This window comes from Salmo trutta, chromosome 24 (genome assembly GCF_901001165.1).
Source record: "Salmo trutta chromosome 24, fSalTru1.1, whole genome shotgun sequence".
NCBI classification, from domain to species: domain Eukaryota; kingdom Metazoa; phylum Chordata; class Actinopteri; order Salmoniformes; family Salmonidae; genus Salmo; species Salmo trutta.
The window spans coordinates 29630179-29650840 of NC_042980.1; the positions used below are offsets into that span (position 1 = coordinate 29630179).

At 43.9% G+C, this 20662-nt stretch overlaps 1 protein-coding gene across 1 annotated transcript in view; it reads right to left on the minus strand.

The window, feature by feature from the left end:
* The window catches only part of LOC115161066 (ephrin type-A receptor 6), a gene marked incomplete in the record, with an annotated part of 109523 nt that overhangs the window by 22022 nt on the left and 66839 nt on the right, over positions 1-20662 (minus strand). Inside the window, 2 exon segments of the mRNA XM_029711778.1 lie at positions 5818-5926; positions 9076-9363. Coding sequence (XP_029567638.1) covers positions 5818-5926; positions 9076-9363 — 397 coding nt within the window.

Sequence of the window (20662 nt, forward strand, 5' to 3'; positions counted from 1 at the left end):
CTGTTATTTTTGACATCAGAAACTTTGCTGATTCAATAAACAATTCACTTTCAGGGAAAAAATCTGTTATATTATAATCCTGCATATATTTCTTCCCTTTTGTCAACTTCAGAAATTGACGTACCTTCCCAATCCCATACCTCCCTTCCTCCCCATTTATCTCACTATTTTGTTGTGACGCATCAGATGACTCACTCTCGCTATCCTCCCCAGAAGAAAACTCCACCATCTCTACAACCTGTTTATCTTCAAGTGAATTATCCATCTCTACCTTCCTCTTGGAATTAGACCCTTCCCCACCCCTTACATTTTTCCTCTTACTCCTCGGTATTTTGAAAACAGCTGCTTCCTTTCCCATTATTTCAATCTCCTCTTGACCTCCAATTTCGTTTTCCAGCACCACCTCAGCGACGGCAGTCGCAATCTCACCGACTGTTTCCCCTCCCTCTTTGTTCTGAACTACAACAATTGACCCCGTATCCACACTGCCTTCCTCTCCTACTTTTCCTACCACATCTGCCCACCTTCTCCCTTCCCCTGCACCCTTAGCATGTTCATCCCTTCGCGGTGGTGCGTTAGCTGCACCAGCACTAGAGCTGCTACCGGGCTCTGCGTGCTCATTCTCGGGACAATTACGCACCAAATGCCCCTCTCTTCCACAGCCAAAGCATTTCATCGATTCAGTAGAAGCGTAAAAGACATAATCAAATCCATCAATCTTAAAACTGAATGCTAAATTCAGTTCATCAGTGTCCTTTTTTAAAATCATATGCACTTGTCTCCTATGCGACACGACATGCTTCAGCAACGGAGATTTGCATCCAAAAAGAACCTTCTTTATTGTTGATACAATTTGACCATGACGAGATAACTCTCGCTCCAACACTTCATCTCTAACAAATGGTGGCACGTTAGAAAGTATAACTTTCTTTGCCGGATTCATAAGCGGAAATACCGGTGTCTGTGTTTCCCTCAACACAACACCACTCTCAACTATCGTATTCACCTTTTCAATGGAATCTAAGAATATCACTACAGCGCTATTCATCCTTGAAGCTGATTTGATACTATCATACCCAATGATAACACCCACTGCCAAACTACATTCTTCCACTGAACACCCGGCCGCAGCAGGAATCTTTACTCCATGTCGCCGACTAAGTTTTTCAAACTCCAAACTTCCGCGAGTGGCCATTGCAACCAGCCCCACCCGCTGGTTGTGCCCTCGCGAAAACCAACCTCAACGATCCCACCACCCCTATACGTGCTTAGTGATATTTAGACAAGATACCCTTAAAACAACTAAACTAATCAACATATATATATACACACCAAAACCCAATAGGGTGAAGATAATTCCAGTCGCTCTCACAATCACTCCTGCTTCACGACTCACTCCCAGCATGCACTCCAACGAGAGAGAGAGAGAGAGTGAGAGAGAGGGAGAGTGATAGAGAAAGGGAAGATAGAAAGAGAGAGAGAGGAGGGGAGAGGGGGAGGGAGAGAGACAGAGAGAGAGGGAGAGAGGAGGGAGAGAGAAGGGGAGGGAGGGAGAGAGAGAGAGAGAGACGTACGGTTTATCTATAGTGGTGATTAGATAATTAGGTGACTATTAACAGACACACAGAGGGTGTAGCTGTGGCCACCATGCCCCTCGGCTGGCTGGGAGAGGTGGAGTAGGGGAGAACTAGAAAGTGATAGAGACAGAAGAGGAAGTCAGTGCTGGCACCAGTCTGAGAGCTCCATAAAAGAGAATAGATAAACAGATAGTGAGACAAATAAATAGAGAGAAACTGAGAGAGAGAGAGAGGGGTTACTGCCCTGTCCACGAGCTATTTCACAGGTTATAATCATATCACCACACACACACACACACACACACACACACACACACACACACACACACACACACGTCGCTAATGAGGCTGAGGTGTGTTTGTGTGTGTGTGTGTGCGTGTGTGTGTGTGTGGTATCAGTGAGAGACAGCTTGTCAGCTGGTGTTGGCAGAATGACAGACAGGAACTGACAGATTCCACCTGGATGAGGAGCGGAGAGAGGAGGAGAGAGGAGGAGAGAGGAAGAGAGAGGAGGAGAGGAGAGGGGAGGAGAGGGGAGGAGAGAGGAGGAGAGGGGAGGAGAGAGGAGGAGAGAGGAGGAGAGGGGAGGAGAGAGGAGGAGAGAGGAGGAGAGGGGAGGAGAGAGGAGGAGAGAGGAGGAGAGGGGAGGAGAGGGGAGGAGAGGGGAGGAGAGAGGAGGAGAGGGTCAGGGGCTTGGTTAGTCAATTGTTTTAAGTTGAAAAGTGAAAGTTCTCCATGAGTCTGACATTAAGAAGGTTTAAATGATGCTGTTTGGAATTAGTCAGAGACCAAAGCAATCAGCACACTGAGCGGGGAGGGGTCAGTGTGGGAGTGCACAAGCCTGCATGTTGGTGTGTGTGTGTGTGTGTGTGTGTGTGTGTGTGTGTGTGTGTGTTTGTGAGTGAGTGACTGTGGTTTCCAGTTAGCCAGATCAGAGAGGCTGTCAGAGCGCTGGATATCAGTGGGTTGCCAGGTTGGGATCCTGCTGTGTGAGGTCTGAGGCCTGGACACTGACAGAGAAGAGATAGCAACGAAGATAGAGGAGCAGAAGAGAGGGAGAGGGTTATAGGGAGAAGAGGAGGAGAGTAGAGACGAGAAGAGACAAGATGAGAGAACAGGAGAGGAGGATTTGTGTAATGCCAGTAGCCCTCCAGTGATGGGGTCAGTGTGTTGATTAAAGCTACAATCCTGTCCTTCATCAGACCAGTCCAGCACCACTCTATCACTGACTCACTGGCTTTCATGTCTTGCTGCTGAAAAGAAGACACACACAGACACACAAAGACACACACACACACACACACAAAGGCTGAATACACACACAATGTCTGAATACACACACACAAAAAGACAGAGGCACGCTCTTAAAGGTGTTCTCAGAAAGCAGGGTAAAGGATAGTGTTGCGGCTTTGAGGCATTACGAGGATATTCAGGAACACACACGCACACCCACCCACCTCTCAATATCAAATCCTGCCTTTAATCTAAAAGTCAATGTAATTCAACATCCTCTCTCCCCTAATATCCACTGAGTCATTACTACATGCTGAAAGTGAAACTTCATATTCATCCTCTCCAGCACCACATCAACATACAATATGTGAAAATGGCGTGTTCCAATGTTTTGTAGTAAAAAATCATAATCAACTCAATTAGTAGCCAATGGCAACTCATAATTGGTTACAATCACAGGATGCACACCGATGATGTCATTGGAAACTCTTATCTTCTGTATTCTTTACTACAACACCTAGAAACGTGACATTTTCACATATGTTGATGTTGGTGGGGTGCTGGAGATGATGAGCAGAGGAGAGGGATGAGAGGAAAAAGTGTAAAGCGACGAGAGAGGCGAGAAAGGAGAGAGGGATGAGAGTGTTGAAAGATAAAGTGGAGAGCAGCAGTGTGTGTTTAGAGTAGGCTGTATGAACGCTGTAAAGTACAGAGATAAACCCACTCCTACACAGGCCGGATGGTCACATATACAAAGACAGATCTACAGTGCCTTCAGAAAGTATTCAGACCCATTGACTTTTTCTACATTAAATTGATGAGGGAAAAAAACGATTTAATACATTTTTGTTAGGTTACAGCCTTATACAAAAATGTATTCAATCATTTTTTCCCTCATCAATCTACACACAATACCCCATAATAACAAAGCAAAAACAGGTTTTTAGAAATGTTTGCTAATTTACAAAAAAACTGAAATATCACATTTACATAAGTATTCAGACCCTTTACTCAGTACTTTGTTGAAGCACCATTGGAAGAAATTACAGCCTTGAGTCTTCTTGCGTATGACTCTACAAGCTTGGCACACCTGTATTTGGAGAGTTTCTCCTATTCTTTTCTGCAGATCCTCTCAAGCTCTGTAAGGTTGGATGAGGAGCATTGCTGCACAGCTATTGTCAGGGCTCTCCAGAGATGTTCAAGTCCGAGCTCTGGCTGGGCCACTCAAGGACGTTCAGAGACTTGTCCCGAAGCAACTCCTGCATTGTCTTGGCTGTGTTCTTAGGGTCGTTGTCCTGTTGGAAGGTGAACCTTCGTCCCAGTCTGAGGTCCTGAGCCCTCTGGAGCAGGTTTTCATCAAGGATCTCTCTGTACTTTGCTCCGTTCATCTTTGCCTCAATCCTGACTAATCTCCCAGTCCCTGACGCTGAAAAACACCCCCACAGCATGATGCTGCCACCACCATACTTTATAGTAGGGATGTTGCCAGGTTTCCTCCAGACGTGATGATTGGCATTCAGGCAAAAGAGTTCAATCTTGGTTTCATCAGACCAGACAATCTTGTTTCTCATGGTCTGAGAGTCTTCAGGTGCCTTTTGGCAAAGTCCAAGTGGGCTGTTATGTGCCTTTCACTGAGGAGTGGCTTCCGTCTGGCCACTCTAACATAAAGGCCTGATTGGTGGAGGGCTGCAGAGATGGTTGTCCTTCTGGAAGGTTCTCACATCTCCATAGAGGAACTCTAGAGCTCTGCCAGAGGGACCATCGGGTTCTTGGTCACCTCCCTGAACAAGGCCCTTCTCCCCCGATTGCTCAGTTTGGCCGGGCAGCCAGCTCTAGGAAGAGTCTTGGTGGTTTCAAACTTCTTCCATTTAAGAATTATTGAGGCCACTGTGTTCCTTCAATGCTGCAGAAATGTTTTGGTACCCTTCCCCAGATCTGTGCTCAACACAATCCTGTGTCGGAGCTCTATGTACAATTCCAAATCATGTCCAATCAATTTAATTTACCACAGGTGGACTCCAATCAAGTTGTAGAAACATCTCAAGGATGATCAACGGAAACAGGATGCACCTGAGCTCAATTTTTAGTCTCATAGCAAAGGGTCTGAATACTTATGTAAATAAGGTATTTCTGTATTGTATTTTTTTTAAATGTGCAAAAATGTCTAAAAAACTGTTTTTCGCTTTGTCATTATGGGGTATTGTGTGTAGATTGCTGAGGATTTTTATTTATTTAATCCATTTGAGAATAAGGCTGTAATGTAACAAAATGTGGAAAAAGTCAGGGGGTCTGAACTCTTCCTGAAGGTGCTGTATACATGAGGATAGAGGGACAGGAACATGCACAGTTCTGCTTTTAACTGGTTCTTGTTTGAAGCTACTTCTCTGTTCACAGTATCTCAGTTCTCTCCCATACTTAGAAAGCTTTCAGAACAGATAGAATAGAGAGAGAGAGGCTCACACCTACACAGATTGAAAGGTCATCTCAAAGGTTTCATCACACACCGAAACATCCTACTTTTAACTGTTCTTTAAGTACTTTTATAACTGTTGTACTTTTCAGTGTGCAATGCCCAATACAGTTTTATTACTGTACGTAGGCCTCTCAGTAAAGAGGGAGCTGTCCACATTTAGTGCTGTCCATGGTGCTGAATTCTTATTTAGTCCTGTCTGTGGTGCTGACTGTTGTCTGTGGTGCTGGTTGTTGTCTGTGGTGCTGGTTGTTATCTGTGGTGCTGGTTGTTGTCTGTGGTGCTGGTTGTTGTCTGTGGTGCTGGCTGTTGTCTGTGGTGCTGGTTGTTTTCTGTGGTGCTGGTAGTTATCTGTGGTGCTGGCTGTTGTCTGTGGTGCTGGTTGTTTTCTGTGGTGCTGGTTGTTGTCTGTGGTGCTGGTTGTTGTCTGTGGTGCTGGCTGATGTCTGATGACCTATTAGTCCCTTGGGACATTTCCCAAGTCCCCAGGAAATCTGTGTGTGTGTGTGTGTGTGTGTGTGTGTATATTCATCTTACCGCCCGGTGATGAGGAAGAAGAGGGTGAGGATGATGAGGAGAGTGAAGCCGCCCACGGCTGCCGTGACGATCACCAACACTTGACCCTGGTCTGAAGCCATGTCCGACGCTACAGGGAGGGGACAAATGAATTGATTGATTATTGATTTACAATTCTGAACTGGGTAGTTTGCGTCCTGGATGCGAATTGGCTGAAATCTGTGGTATATTAGAAATGATAAACTGGGTGGTTGGAGCCCTGAATACTGATTGGCTGAATGCATGGGTATAACAAAATATATACCACGGGTATGATGCAAAATGTCTTGTTTACTGTTCTAATTATGTTGGTAACCAGTTTATAATAGCAATAAGGCACCTCAGGGGTTTGTGGTATATGGCCAATATCTCACGGCTAAGGGCTGTATCCAGGCACTCAGCTTTGCGTCCGGCATTATTGCTTAAGTATACACATACAGCCATATCACTTGTAGAGGTGCCGTCACAAAAACTATATACATTCACATGATTAAGTGAGAAATGTTTTTGCAAGAGAATTTAACTACACACTATTGTATTTTTTATAAAAGCAGACTGGGGAGCAGGGGTTGGAACCAAAATGATTTTCCAATCGTTTCATTCTGAACAGAACCATTAGTTTATTATTATCGTTTCACTGTTCTGACCAGCAAAATAAAGTTTTGAACCGCTTCGACCCCAAAAAAAGTTCTGGTTTATATTGTTCCTTTCTAACCCTCTGATATTTATTTTTTTACATTTCATTCAACATTAAATTACTTTACTAATGGACAGAGCAGCTTGCTATGGAGCGGGAAAGCTACGTACATGCATTGGACAGACAAGTGTAGTGTAGGGTGCGAGATGCGGCTGAAATTTTTCGGGTGAGGAGAGCGCTGGGCATGATTCGCTGGGCATCTTGTTGTTATGACATGCATTATCTGAATTAGCCCAAGAGAATTATACCTACGGAAGATCAGCTTCTATGAAGGAACTTTGAAAGTCTTTGAACTTGGCTTAACTAACGTTGGACCAGAGCTAGCCCTTGATCATGACTCTCAGTTCCATTATGTTACACATAATGAGAGCTAGACCACAGCTAGCTAACAAACTTGTGTGTGCAGAGCGGCACCAGAAGTAAAATAAAAACAAATCTTACCTTTTTGTAGTTAATGAATCGAATGTGAAACGTGATAACTATAGTATCCTTAACTTAAGGCTTGAGGGAGGGGAGGGGCAGATATCCTACACACACACACACTGGCAAATAATTTCAGCTCACAGAAAGGCAGACACTGAAATAAGTTTCTGAGTGACAGTGAGGGCTTTACAGAGAGTAGGCGCTTTGTTGAGTTTTTCTGTGGGACTGGGAAAAAAAGGCCGTAACGTAAAAGAACGTTATTAACTGGTTCCCATGCTTTTAAAATAACGGTTCTGTTCCGGAACAGTATAGATCACTTTTGTTCTCGGTTCTGGTTCTGTTCCTCAAAATATTTCTTTCTTTTTTGGTTTTCGGTTCTGTTCCGTGAACCGGTTCCAACCCCTGCTGGGGAGAGAAAAAGCACTTTATTAGTAATAATATAAATTGTTAGTATTAACTGACTTGAATTCAATATGGAGAGATTGTTGAACTCTTGGTCTGAAAAACAACCATCTTTTAGAAGGAATCATTTATATGCTTGGTGCCATTTAATTAATATTAATCATTCAAGAAATTGATTTAGTCTCTGATCATTTGCCTAAATTGGCCCCATTTGATATTCATGATTTTCCCTTCTCTCTGTCTCTTTACAGGACTACCGAATCCCACATAATAATTGAAAGATGATGGCTATTAGCAAACTTATTTCTACAATATTTCAAACTTAATGAATATGAATTGGAGATCAGGATGTGTGGCCCCCAACGCAGACCCAAATATGAGAGAGAGAGAGAGAGGGAGGGAGAGAGAGAGAGAGAGAGGGAGGGAGAGAGAGAGAGAGGGAGGGAGAGAGAGAGAGAGAGGGAGAGAGAGAGGGAGAGAGAGAGAGAGGGAGACAGAGAGCGAGGGAGAGAGAGAGAGAGCGAGAGAGGGAGAGAGAGCGAGAGAGGGAGAGAGAGAGAGGGGAGGGAGAGAGTGAGAGTGAGAGAGAGAGAGGGAAGGAGAGAGAGAGAGAGAGAGGGAGGGAGAGAGTGGGAGGGAGAGAGTGAGAGTGAGAGAGAGAGAGAGAGAGAGGAAAGGAGAGAGCGAGAGAGAGAGGGAGGGAGAGAGCGGGAGGGAGAGAGAGAGTGAGAGAGCTGTGAGTGTGTGTGTATTTGACTTTCGGAGGGAATATAATTGAAAGTGTGTGTGTATGCGTGGTTGTATGAGGGTCGGAGCATGTGTGTGTGTGTGTCTGTAGCTGGGGATGGGTCTAGACAGAGGTAATTGCCAGTCAGACGTGAAGAGAGGAACAGCTGATCTGAGGAGTAGATGACTTTACAGGACCATTCTCCTAACCAAGGATTCACACACTGTTTAACACACACTCTGAAGCCTTAAGTAACCAGACGGGCCTGATTGATGCTGCACTAATGGGACTGAGGTGAGCATGTGTGTGTATGTGTCTGAAAGGGGGGAATCTAAAGGGCTGTAATGACCGTATATAGTGAGGAGAGGGAAGATGTTAGATGGGAAGAGATGGAAGGAGAGGCAGAGCAGGTAGGGAGAGACAAGGTAGACGCAGGAAGCGAGGGATAAAGGTGAAAGAGGGAAGAGAGTGCAGGAAAAGGGATCGAGAGGAGGGTATTTTCTCCTAGATAAAAGGGCAGAACAAAGTCAGGCCCGGACTATCTGATCCACTAGATAAAGAAAGTTCTTCAGCCGGATGGATGAGAGGAAAAGAGGAGAGATCACGAGACCAGATCAGCGGTTAGAGTGGGCCGGCGCTGACCGGTACATATTTCTACTGCTTGAGTTCTAGCACCTCTTCTAAAATACGTCTGCTAAAATAGATAGAAACCCTGGTACAGACAAATTAAAGTGAGAACCCTGACAAGAACTGTCATCAGGACAGAAAAACAAACACAGGTCTGGCTCTGTTAGAATTCAGCATGGCCACTGTGAGGGAGGAAATGAAAGCCTCTCTAAAAGTCAATAGAAATACAACCAACATCACCAGCACATTGTCAAGTTCATGTATTGCTCTTTTAATTGATTACATCTAGGGTTAAGTGTTTGGGGTCAAGGGTTAAGTGTTAGGGGTCATGAAACAGACACAGAGGGAGTTTAGAGGTACTTACTGTCGTCTGTGGTCTCATACTCGCATTTGGGGCTGTAGGCGCTGTGTCCAGCGGAGGTGCGTGTTCTCAGGCTGAAGACGTAGCAGGTGGAGGGCTTTAACCCTGTGATGACCACACTGGGGGCTTTGGTCCGCGTCGACGAGTAGCTCAACTCCTCATGTTCCTTCTCGTAGTACTTGACCTCATAGTCAACCACCAGGAGGGAGATCTGTTCTGGCTCCAGCCACGACAGGGCAATGCTGTTCTGAGATGCCCAGTCCTTCTTCAGCACACCCACCATAAAGGGACCTGGAGGGGCCGATTGGAGAGGTCGTTAGAGGTCACGGGTTCAACTACTAACATTTAATCTCATTAGAGATGGAAGGCTGACTAGCTTCTGATTATATGCTTAAGCATAATGAATATGCTTCATCATTTCACATGAAAGGCTTTGCTTTCCCAGTAAAAGCCTGGAGCATCCATGCTCAATCATCTAGAAATTAACATAAAATATATCAAATGAATAATCTACTAGAATTATTTAGACCACAGTTACAGTGCAAAGGGTTTTACTGTCATCTATGGATCCTTCAGTGACAGCAGGTCTACCACAGAGGAGTGGTTAGTTAGCTGTGTTTATATAAATCATATTACCTGTGTGCTGATTACATTAGTTCTGTGTAAATATTGGCCCAGGGCTTTACTACAGCAGTCAACAGGTGATATCAGCCTCTCACTAATTAACATCTCATTAACTCAAAGCGGTAAACAGTTGGCTACGATGTATCTACATACATATTATTAAAACCCTTCAAAAATAGATGTTGAACATGTTCTATTTGGGGTTGTACCAGGGTACTGTGTCTGATGGCCAAGGGAGGTGATAGATGACAGCAGCATGAGGATGTCCAATAGGTACAGGACGTGAGTCCCTGTCCTAGCATTCTTAAATGACCAATCAACATCAATCAAAATAGTCAAATCAATGCAACATGTAGGCCTAATCAACTAGACATGAGTGGCAACAAATGCTGTACACCACTCAACATGTTTTTAGTGGTTAGGAGAGTAGGCCTAAACAAACGCAATGGGAAAGTTTGAATGGAGGGGAAACGGTGCTCTACAGTCACGTGAAGATGATGATGGAAGAAAGGAAATCAAATACCAAACCACTTTACTGACTTTACATTCATTTGTTTAACGAGTCTGTCTATAACTGACCTCACATTCATTTGGTAAAATAAATGAAGGTTGAGTCAAGCAACACAACAAACTCAGAAAGGCCAGATAATGTATAATAATAACTACAGTTATCAACAAAGCCAACAGAAAGGCTTAATCTTAATCCTAAACCCTGCTGGTCTTCTCTGTGAGAGAGAAGCCCTCTCCATCTCCTTCCTGCTCCTCTACAGGATTCAGGCCCTGGGCTGACTGGAGGTCAAGTGAAGGTGGTGCTGTCTGGTCCTGGGGCTTGCAGAGCAGGGCTGAGCTGGACAGAGGTTTATGGCTGGACTGTATGGGGTTGGTGTGTAGAATGCAGGGCTGCAGCTGGGGTATATGCTGTGTTAGGCAGGCTGAAGTAGTGCTGGGAGACCCACTGCCACAGGGCTGATAAGGAGAGCTCAGGCCAGCTTGGAGCCTCCCTCATCCTTACCCCTTCCCTCTCTCTTTCATCCCTTCCTGCTTCCTGTCTCCATTTTAATGTGCTTAATGCTTAAAACTCCGACATTTATTTCAGCCTCATCAGTAACTGGACTGGTGGATGTTTCCTATAGTAATATCAACTTCATGACACAGTGGCATTTCCAGCAGGCAGTTTAGTGTTGAGAGCTGAAGCTAATTCTGCCTCCTGATCTATTTCAATGCTTGGTTTGTTCATAATAATGAGGAACATAATAACCTTTTAAATGTGAGTAAATCTTCCCAAATGATAGTTCAAATGGAACAACAACATAATATCATGGCTGATTGAAATTAGCCGATTTATTTAGCATAATGAGTCAGCTGAAAGGGCAGTTTCTCTCTCTCTCTCTCTCTCTCTCTCTCAAAATAATATCACTTCTCATAACACCCACAGTAACACATACACACAGATGACAATTATTACTTCACAATATTATTAGATATTACATCTCACATTGTTACTGTTTGCTTGGTGAGTTTGTGTGTGTGTTATTGTTGTTGTCTCTGGAAACCCTTGTATATTAGCTGATTCATCTCAATGGGGTGTTATCACCCACAAATCTGTAGATAAATAAAATCTAAGTGAGCAAATGACTCTGTCCAAACACACACACATACACACACACACACACACACACACACACTCACTCACTCACTCACTCACTCACACACACACACACACACACACACACACACACACACACACACACACACACACACACACACACACACACACACACACACACACACACACACACACACACACACACACACAGCGACCAGAGTTTAACTGCTGTAGCATCTAGCTCAGTCAGGGTAACAGCATCTGCTGCTAGCATATTGGCCTCTGATAGGGAACAATAAACACTGCATAAATACAATCTCTCCAGCCTGCATGATTACAATCACACTCCTACTGCTGCAGAGCACCATGTAACACACACACAACATATTTGTTTACAAGAGTTAAGCTGGAGCACACGGTTATGCTCATGGCAGGGTACGGTTATGCTCATGGCAGGGTACGGTTATGCTCATGGCAGGGTACGGTTATGCTCATGGCAGGGTACGGTTATGCTCATGGCAGGGTACGGTTATGCTCATGGCAGGGTACGGTTAGGCTCATGGCAGGGTACGGTTATGCTCATGGCAGGGTACGGTTATGCTCATGGCAGGGTACGGTTATGCTCATGGCAGGGTACGGTTATGCTCATGGCAGGGTACGGTTATGCTCATGGCAGGGTACGGTTAGGCTCATGGCAGGGTACGGTTAGGCTCATGGCAGGGTACGGTTATGCTCATGGCAGGGTACGGTTATGCTCATGGCAGGGTACGGTTATGCTCATGGCAGGGTACGGTTATGCTCATGGCAGGGTACGGTGGCCAACAGAGTTGGCAGATACATCATAGAAAACAACCCTGAGAAGAAACAACTAACATAATATGTTATCTCTCAATATAGCACCAAATGTATAGTAGCTGCCAAGATATTCATTCTAATTCAGCCCAGACATAGGGCAAATACTCTAAAAATACTCATGCACTACATTTTTTTTGTGATGGGATGAAGCAAACGTTTTGGTAATTGAAAATGTATATTGAAATTCATGTGCAAAGCAGCTCTGAACATGTTTTCAAAATGAAGGTGGAATTGAAGAGAGAAGAATTGATCTCATCTCATTCCTTTAAGGAATATAGATTCCTCAGTCACTTCTACAAACACGTCTCCTGTGCCACTAGGGGCGCTAAAACACTATACCACTTTTATTCTACCTAAAGAAACGCATACAAAGCCCGCTCTCCCTTCGGCAAATCAGACCACGACTATATCCTCCTGCTTCCTGTTTACAAACAAAAGCTCAAACAGGAAGAACCAGTTACGCGCACAATATGGAAGAGGTCTGATGAAGCAGACATGAGGCTACAAGACTGTTTTGCTAGTATAGACTGAGATATGCTCTGGGATTCAGGACCGCAGTGGAGAAAGTGGAAAGCTTCAAGTTCCTCGCCGTACACATCACTGACGATCTGAAATGGTCCACCCACACAGACAGTGTGGTGAAGAAGGCACAACAGCGCCTCTTCAACCTCAGGAGGCTGACGAAATTTGTCTTGGCCCCTAAAACCCTCAGAAACTTTTACAGATGCACAAAAGAGAGCATACTGTCGGGCTGAATCACCGCCTGGTACGGCAACTGCACCGTCCGCAACCGCAGGGCTCTCCAGAGGGTGGTGCGATCTGCCCAACGCATCACCAGGGGCAAACTATGACACGTCAAAGTCTACACTTGTTGTATTTGGCGCATGCGGCAAATACAGTTTGATTTGATTTGAAGCTACCTGCCCTCCAGGACACATACAGCACCCGATGTCACAGGAAGGCCAAAAAGATAAATAAGGACATCAACCACCTGAGCCACAGCCTGTTCACCCCGTTATCATCCAGAAGGCGAAGTCAGTACAGGTGCATCAAAGCGGGGACCGAGAGACTGAAAAACAGCTTCTATCTCAAGGCCATCAGACTGTTAAATAGCCATCACTAGCCGGCTTCCATCCGGTTACGTAACCCTGCACCTTAGATGCTGCTTCCCTATATACAGTGCCAGCCAAAAGTTTGGACACACCTACTCATTCAAGGGTGTTTATTTATTTTTTACTATTTTCTACATTGTAGAATAATAGCGAAGACATCAAAACTATGAAACAACACATATGGAATCATGTAGTAACCAAAAAGTGTTAAACAAATCAAAATATATTTTAGATTTTAGATTCTTCAAAGTAGTCAGTCAACCTTTGCCTTGATGACAGCTTTGGAACACTATTGGCATTCTCTCAACCAGCTTCACCTGGAATGCTTTTCCAACAGTCTTGAAGGAGTTCCCACATATGCTGAGCACTGGTTGGCTGCTTTTCCTTCACTCTGTGGTCCAACTCATCACAAACCATCTCAATTGGGTTGAAGTTGGGTGATTGTGGAGACCAGGTCATCTGATCCAGAACTACATCACTCTCCTTCTTGGTCAAATAGCCCTTAAACAGCCTGGAGATGTGTTGGGTCATTGTCCTGTTGAAAAGCAAATGATAGTCCCACTAAGCCCAAACCAGATGGGATGGCTTATCACTGCAGAATGCTGTGGTAGCCATGCTGGTTAAGTGTGCCTTGAATTTTAGATAAATCACAGGAAGTGTCACCAGCAAAGCACTCCCACACTATCACACGTCTTCCATGCTTCACGGTGGGAACTACACATGCGGAGATCACAAAGACACGGCGGTTGGAACCACAAATCTCAAATTTGGACTCATCAGACCAAAGGACAGATTTCCACCGGTATAATGTCCATTGCTCGTGTTTCTTGGACCAAGCAAGTCTCTTCTTATTATTGGTGTCCTTTAGTAGTGGTTTCTTTGCAGCAATTCGACCATGAAGGCCTGATTCACGCAGTCTCCTCTGAACAGTTGATGTTGAGATGTCTCTGTTACTTGAGCTCTGTGAATCATTTATTTGGGCTGCAATTTCTGAGGCTGGTACCTCTAATGAACTTATCCTCTGCAGCAGAGGTAACTCTGGGTCATGATGAGAGCCAGTCTTATCATAGCACTTGATGGTTTTTGCGACTGCACTTGAAGAAACTTGCAAAGTTCTTGAAATGTCAAAGTTCTTGACCTTCATGTCTTAAATTAATGATGGACTGTCATTTCTCTTTGTTTATTTGAGCTGTTCTTGCCATAATGTGGACTTGGTCTTTTACCAAATAGGGCTATACCACCCCTACCTTGTCACAACACAACTGATTGGTTCAAATGCATTAAGAAGGAAATAAATGTAACAAATTAACTTTTAACAAGGCACACCTCTTAATTGAAATGCATTCCAGGAGACTACCTCATGAAGCTGGTTGAGAGAATGCCAAGAGTGTGCAAAGGGAGGCTACTTTGAAGAATCTCAAATATGAAATATATTTTGATTCCTTTTTGGTTACTACATGATTCCATATGTGTTATTTCATAGTTGTGATGTCTTCACTATTGTTCTACAATGTAGAAAATAGTACAAATAAAGAAAAACCCTGGAATGAGTAAGAGTGTCCTTTTGACTAGTACTGTGCATAAACTTGGAATCACTGGCCACTTTAATAATGGAACACTAGTCACTTTAATAAAGTTTAAATACTGTTTAAATACTGCTTTACTCATCTCATATGTATATACTGTATTTAATTCTACTGTATTTTAGTCAATGCCACTCCGACATTGCTCAATCTAATATTTATATATTTCTTAATTCCATTCTTTCACTTTTAGATTTGTGTGTATTGTTGTGAACTGTTAGATGCTACTGCACTGTTGGAGCTAGGAACACAAGCATTTCGCTACAACCTAAATATGTGTATGTGACCAATACAATTTTATTTGATTTGATCTATACCTTTTATACGATTTGAGCTTCAACAGATTCCCACAACGATTTTCACATGTTGCTACCAACCTTATTATATGACAAAATTAAACATTTGTTCACAAAAAATATTGTTCTCACATATGTATTAATTATAGGAATGAGTGTATTTTTCCACTAATCCTTTAACCAAATAGCTACCCAGACTATCTGCATTGACCCTCTTTGCACAAACTCTTTTGATTCATCACATATGCTGCTGCTACTGCTACTTTCCTGTTGCCTAGTCACTCTACCCCTACCTATATGTACATATCTACCTCAATTACCTCGTTCCCCTGCATATTGACTCAGTACTGGTACCCAGTGAATAGCGAATTTATTGTTACTTTTCTAAATGTTTCTCTTTGCATTGTTGGGAAGGGTCCGGCCTGTAAGTAAGCATTTCACTGTTAGTCTACACCTGTTGTTTACAAAGAATGTAACAAATAAAATTTGATTTGATTCGAAAGCAAGCATTTCACGGTAAAGTCTACACATGTTGTATTCGGCGCATGTGACAAATTATACAGCTTTCAAAATCCACAGTACACTCTCTCTCTCTCTCTCTCTCTCTGTGTGTGTCGGAGGAAGATTGGAAACCCATTAGAATCACCGGTCAATTAGTGGGAGCGATGGATGGATTTTCCAGTCTAGTGTAGTTAAGCTCCCAGTAAACGAATGTTGTCTCATTACAGCAGTTTGACCCGTGTATGGTTTTAATGAGCTTGCCTTGCCCCAAGGCCTCCATTAACACTTTAGAAAATCAATGACTTCTGTATTGATGCTATACTGTACCAGGCTTAAACAATGTAAAAACATTAGGTTACTGAGGGAACGAGGAGAGGGAGAAGGAGAAAGAGAAAGAGGGGGAAAAAGAGCGCAGTGGGAGAGAGAGGAAGGAAGGGAGGGATGGAAGAAGGAAGTCCAAGGTGGTTGATGAAAACATGTTTGAGAAAAACAACAAGGACACGTCAATATGTCTGATTGTTTTGTTGCTACCCTGACATAATGATGCTTTAGATACTACCCCAGGAGGGAATATGGAGAGCGATAACCTTTTTGGAGGACAAACACATACACACACACACCAAACCAATCTCTGCCGTCAATTATATTTGCTTATGAGGGGTTCTGTGTTGCTCTAGGGAGCTGAGAGAGGGAATGAACTTTATTCATACATGATGTAGGTTCCAGTGGGACCTAAGGTAATCATTAAGACCAATGTGACATTCCGAGAGTGTTTAGTGTGTGTTTGTGTGTGTGTGTGTACAGTATACAGTCTGTTTGTGTTTGACTCTCCCTTAGGCAAGGTCACCTCCCACAACAGTCTTCTGAACCAAACCAAACCAAACACAGCCTGCATCTCTGGAGCCTCTAACCTCATTACCAGCCGAAGTCAACCCCACTGCATGGTGGGTAGTCTATGGACAGTTTTGGACCCGTGGCGTAAACACAGTAACCCTGGTTCTCTGACAGAGGTCATGTCCCTGTGGGGCCAAACATCCTGATGCTAATTGTGGGGTTTATGATTGGATAAAGGCAATTAGCCAGGGTTATGATTGGCTAAACTCTATCAGCGAGGGTTAATGAGTATATTGTGTTCGTCCAATAGGCTTTGACCTCTGTGTTCGACCACCCAGACACAGCATGGAGAGAGGAGCACTCAGGTCTTTATCAGATTAGTCTGGCCTGTGTGTGTATGTGTTCTATTGTTCAACTCACCTAAGGAGTTAATGAATACCCACTAAATTTCTTTGACTTTTAGAGTGCAGTCATGTACTTTCTTTTCCCTTCTGCCTGCTTTTTTGTTCCCTACCGTTTTCCTCTTAATCTTTCCATAGCGTTTAGCTTACTGTCTGCATTTCTCCATTGGTCCTATTCCTCTTTCCATTACTGAAAGGACAGCATTTTATTTTCTTCCATGAATAGTAGAACTGTCCTCATCCCTCCTGAACCAATCAGCTTCTTGATGTGCCACACCTGTCAGGTGGATGGATTATCTTGGCTCCGTTCATCTTTCCCTCGATCCGGACTAGTCTCCCAGTCACTGCCGCTGAAAAACAACCCCCAGCATGATGCTGCCACCACCATGCTTCACCGTAGGGATGGTGCCAGGTGTCCTCCAGACATGACACTTGGCATTCAGGCCAAAGAGTTCAATCTTGGTTCATCAGACCAGAGAATCTTGTTTCTCATGGTCTAGGAGTCCTTTAGGTGCTTTTGGCAAACTCCAAGCAGGTTGTCTTGTGCCTTTTACTGAGGAGTGGATTCCATCTGGCCACTCTACCATAAAGGCCTGATTGGTGGAGGGCTGCAGAGATGGTTGTCCTTCTGGAAGGTTCTCCCATCTCCATAGAGGTACTCTGGAGCTCTGTCAGAGTGACCATCGGGTTTTTGGTCCCTGACCAAGGCCCTTATCCACCGATTGCTTAGTTTGGCCGGGCAGCCAGCTCTAGGAAGAGTCTTGGTGGTTTCAAACTTCTTCCATTTAAGAATTATTGAGGCCACTGTGTTCCTTCAATGCTGCAGAAATGTTTTGGTACCCTTCCCCAGATCTGTGCTCAACACAATCCTGTGTCGGAGCTCTATGTACAATTCCAAATCATGTCCAATCAATTGAATTTACCACAGGTGGACTCCAATCAAGTTGTAGAAACATCTCAAGGATGACCAATGGAAACAGGATGCACCTGAGCTCCATTTTGAGTCTCATAGCAAAGGGTCTGAATACTTATGTAAATAAAGTATGTTTTTACTTGCAAAAAAAATCAAAAACCTGTTTTCACTTTGTCATTATCGAGTATTGTGTGTAGATTGATGAGAAAAAAACATTTAATTTATACATTTTTGAATAAGGCTATAACATAACAAAATGTGGAAAAAGTCAAGGGGACTGAATACTTTCTGAATGCCCTGTATATCCACTAGTTGTAATATGTCTGTGATATTCATCATTTCCCTAAGTGCATGAGGGTGATAGTTTCTGGTGTGATTTCCTACTTAAAACTGTACTATAATCTCCCACCATAATAATAGAGTAATTTGTTGCTTGTGAGCTCGATAGATTAATATATCATTTTAGAAGAAGTGTGGATCATCATCATTTCGACCATATAGATATGTTTATCGTCCAATAGCATATTTAAAATGATCCACCTTTCTTTCGGATCTGTTTGGACAGTTTGCACATTGGGATCAAAATTGTTTTTAATTCTCCAGAATGGCGCAGTGGTCTAAGTGCACTGCATCTCAGTCCTAACTGTGCCACTAGAGATCCTGGTTTGTGTCCAGGCTCTGTCGCAGCCGGCCGCGACCTGGAAACCCATGGGGCGGCGCAATATTGGCTCAGCGTCATCTGGGTTAGGGGAGGGTTTGACTGGCAGGGATGTCCTTGTCCCATCACGCTGTAGCGACTGCTGTGGCGGGCCGGGCACATGCATGCTGACACGGTCGCCATGTGTATGGTGTTTCCTCCAACACATTGGTGCGGTTGGCTTCCGGGTTAAGCGGGAATCGTGTCAAGAACAACTGCGGCTTGACTGGGTTGTGTTTCGGAGGACGCACGGCTCTCGACCTTCGCCTCTTCCAAGTCCGTACCGCGATGAGACAAGACTTTAACTACCAATTGGATACCACAAAATTGGGGAGAAAAAGTTTTTTAAAATTTGTATCATCCCCCTTTTAAGTTTCTTTGCCCATGACAAAACATGTATTTCTCCCTCCCAGTCCTTTTTCCACAACCTCATCTGTAATTGTAGAGTGAGTTTCCTGTAAACAATAAATGTTATATTCCTTCTCTTTTAGCCAGGTATAGACTGATCGTCTTTTTTTATAATCTGCGAAACCATTACAATTATAACTAGCTATACTTATTTCACCAGTTATCATAATGAGATACAAGTCTAAATTATACTTACCATAAAAAGGATTACAATAATGAGATGTATCCACCAATCCAAAGAAAGGATAGACGGGAGCTAGACAGCCTGACGTGCTGCTTTGTGGACAACGACTCCCATTGTTAGGGCAGAGAGACATGTATCTAGTCAGTATATCCATAATCTTTAGCTGTCCCCAAAGGAGAACCCTTTTTGGTTCCACGTAGTACCCTCTTGGGTTCCATGTGGATCCCTCTATGGAAAGGATCCTACAGTACATGGAACCCAAAAGGGTTCTACCTGGAACCAAAAGGGTTCTACCTGGAACCAAAAATAGCTATTAAAAAAATAGAACAATTTTAGGTTCTAGATAGCACCTTTTTTTCTAAGAGTGTAGACTGTAACAGTTGGACTGATAGTGTAAGTGTAAAGTCTGTTTAGACTAACAGTAAGTTTTCTCTCAGCGTAAAGTGTGTATATTGTAACAGTACGGTGACTGTATATCCCAGCAGATGCCAGCTCTAGATCATCCGCTGAGCCCAGAGAGCCAGCCTGCCGCAGTTAACAGGTCATTAACAACATCAGTCATACTACAAAAAACAACCAAGGGAGGGAGAGAGGGAACGATAAAAGGAGGGAGGCCAGATGACAACTATTCTCTCTTTATCTGAGTAAAAGTTGAGCTGGATCATGGACTACCCTATTGCTCGTGACGATGTGTGTGGCTTTCCTAACCTCTCCTCAGCTCCTGTCATGGTAGACTGCATGCCCTGGCTGACACCAACATCCCCAGTCGTTAATAGGGTCAACTTCCTGATCTGTGTGTGTCTTTAATAGGGTCGTAGTGACATCCCGATCCCCTTGTTTCTCTCTAATAGTAATCTGGAAAGCCAATGATCTGTATGAAGGACAGTTAAACCAGCTCTGAACCGGCCCTGTTACAATCAATACTCATTTACCTCCTCCTCTCTTCTCTTTCAGCATCCTCCTCCTTTCCTCCTCTCTTTCTCTCCAGTAATTAATGAGAAGAATAGAACTATTTCTCCACTGACAATTTATGTCCATCTCCATCCCACTGCTGCTTAAGAGCTTTATTGGAGAACAGACACGCACAAACACACACTGACCTGAGCTGGTGCTGTGATAGGGGTGAAGAGAGAGAGAGAGAGAGAGAGAGAGAGAGAGAGAGAGAGAGAGAGAGAGAGAGAGAGAGAGAGAGAGAGAGAGAGAGGCCTAACACTGTGTGATGAGGTGAATTAGGGTGTGATTCTGTCAGCTGCTACATGTGGAATTAAAGGACAAATTGTATTCGTTAGGAAATAGCTGTTATTCACAACAGGTTTCCTCACCTAGAGGAATGAAAGAGAGAAAAACCCCTGATGGTTCCCTGACCCTCCTCTCCTCTCCTCTCCTCTCCTCTCCTCTCCTCTCCTCTCCTCTAAGCTCCTCTCCGCTACTCTCTTCTCCTCTCCAGTACTCGCCTCTCTACTCTACTCTAAGTTCCTCTACTCTACTCTAAACTCCTCTCCTCTACTCTACTCTAAGCTCCTCTCCTCTACTCTAAACTCCTCTCCTCTACTCTACTCTAAGCTCCTCTCCTCTC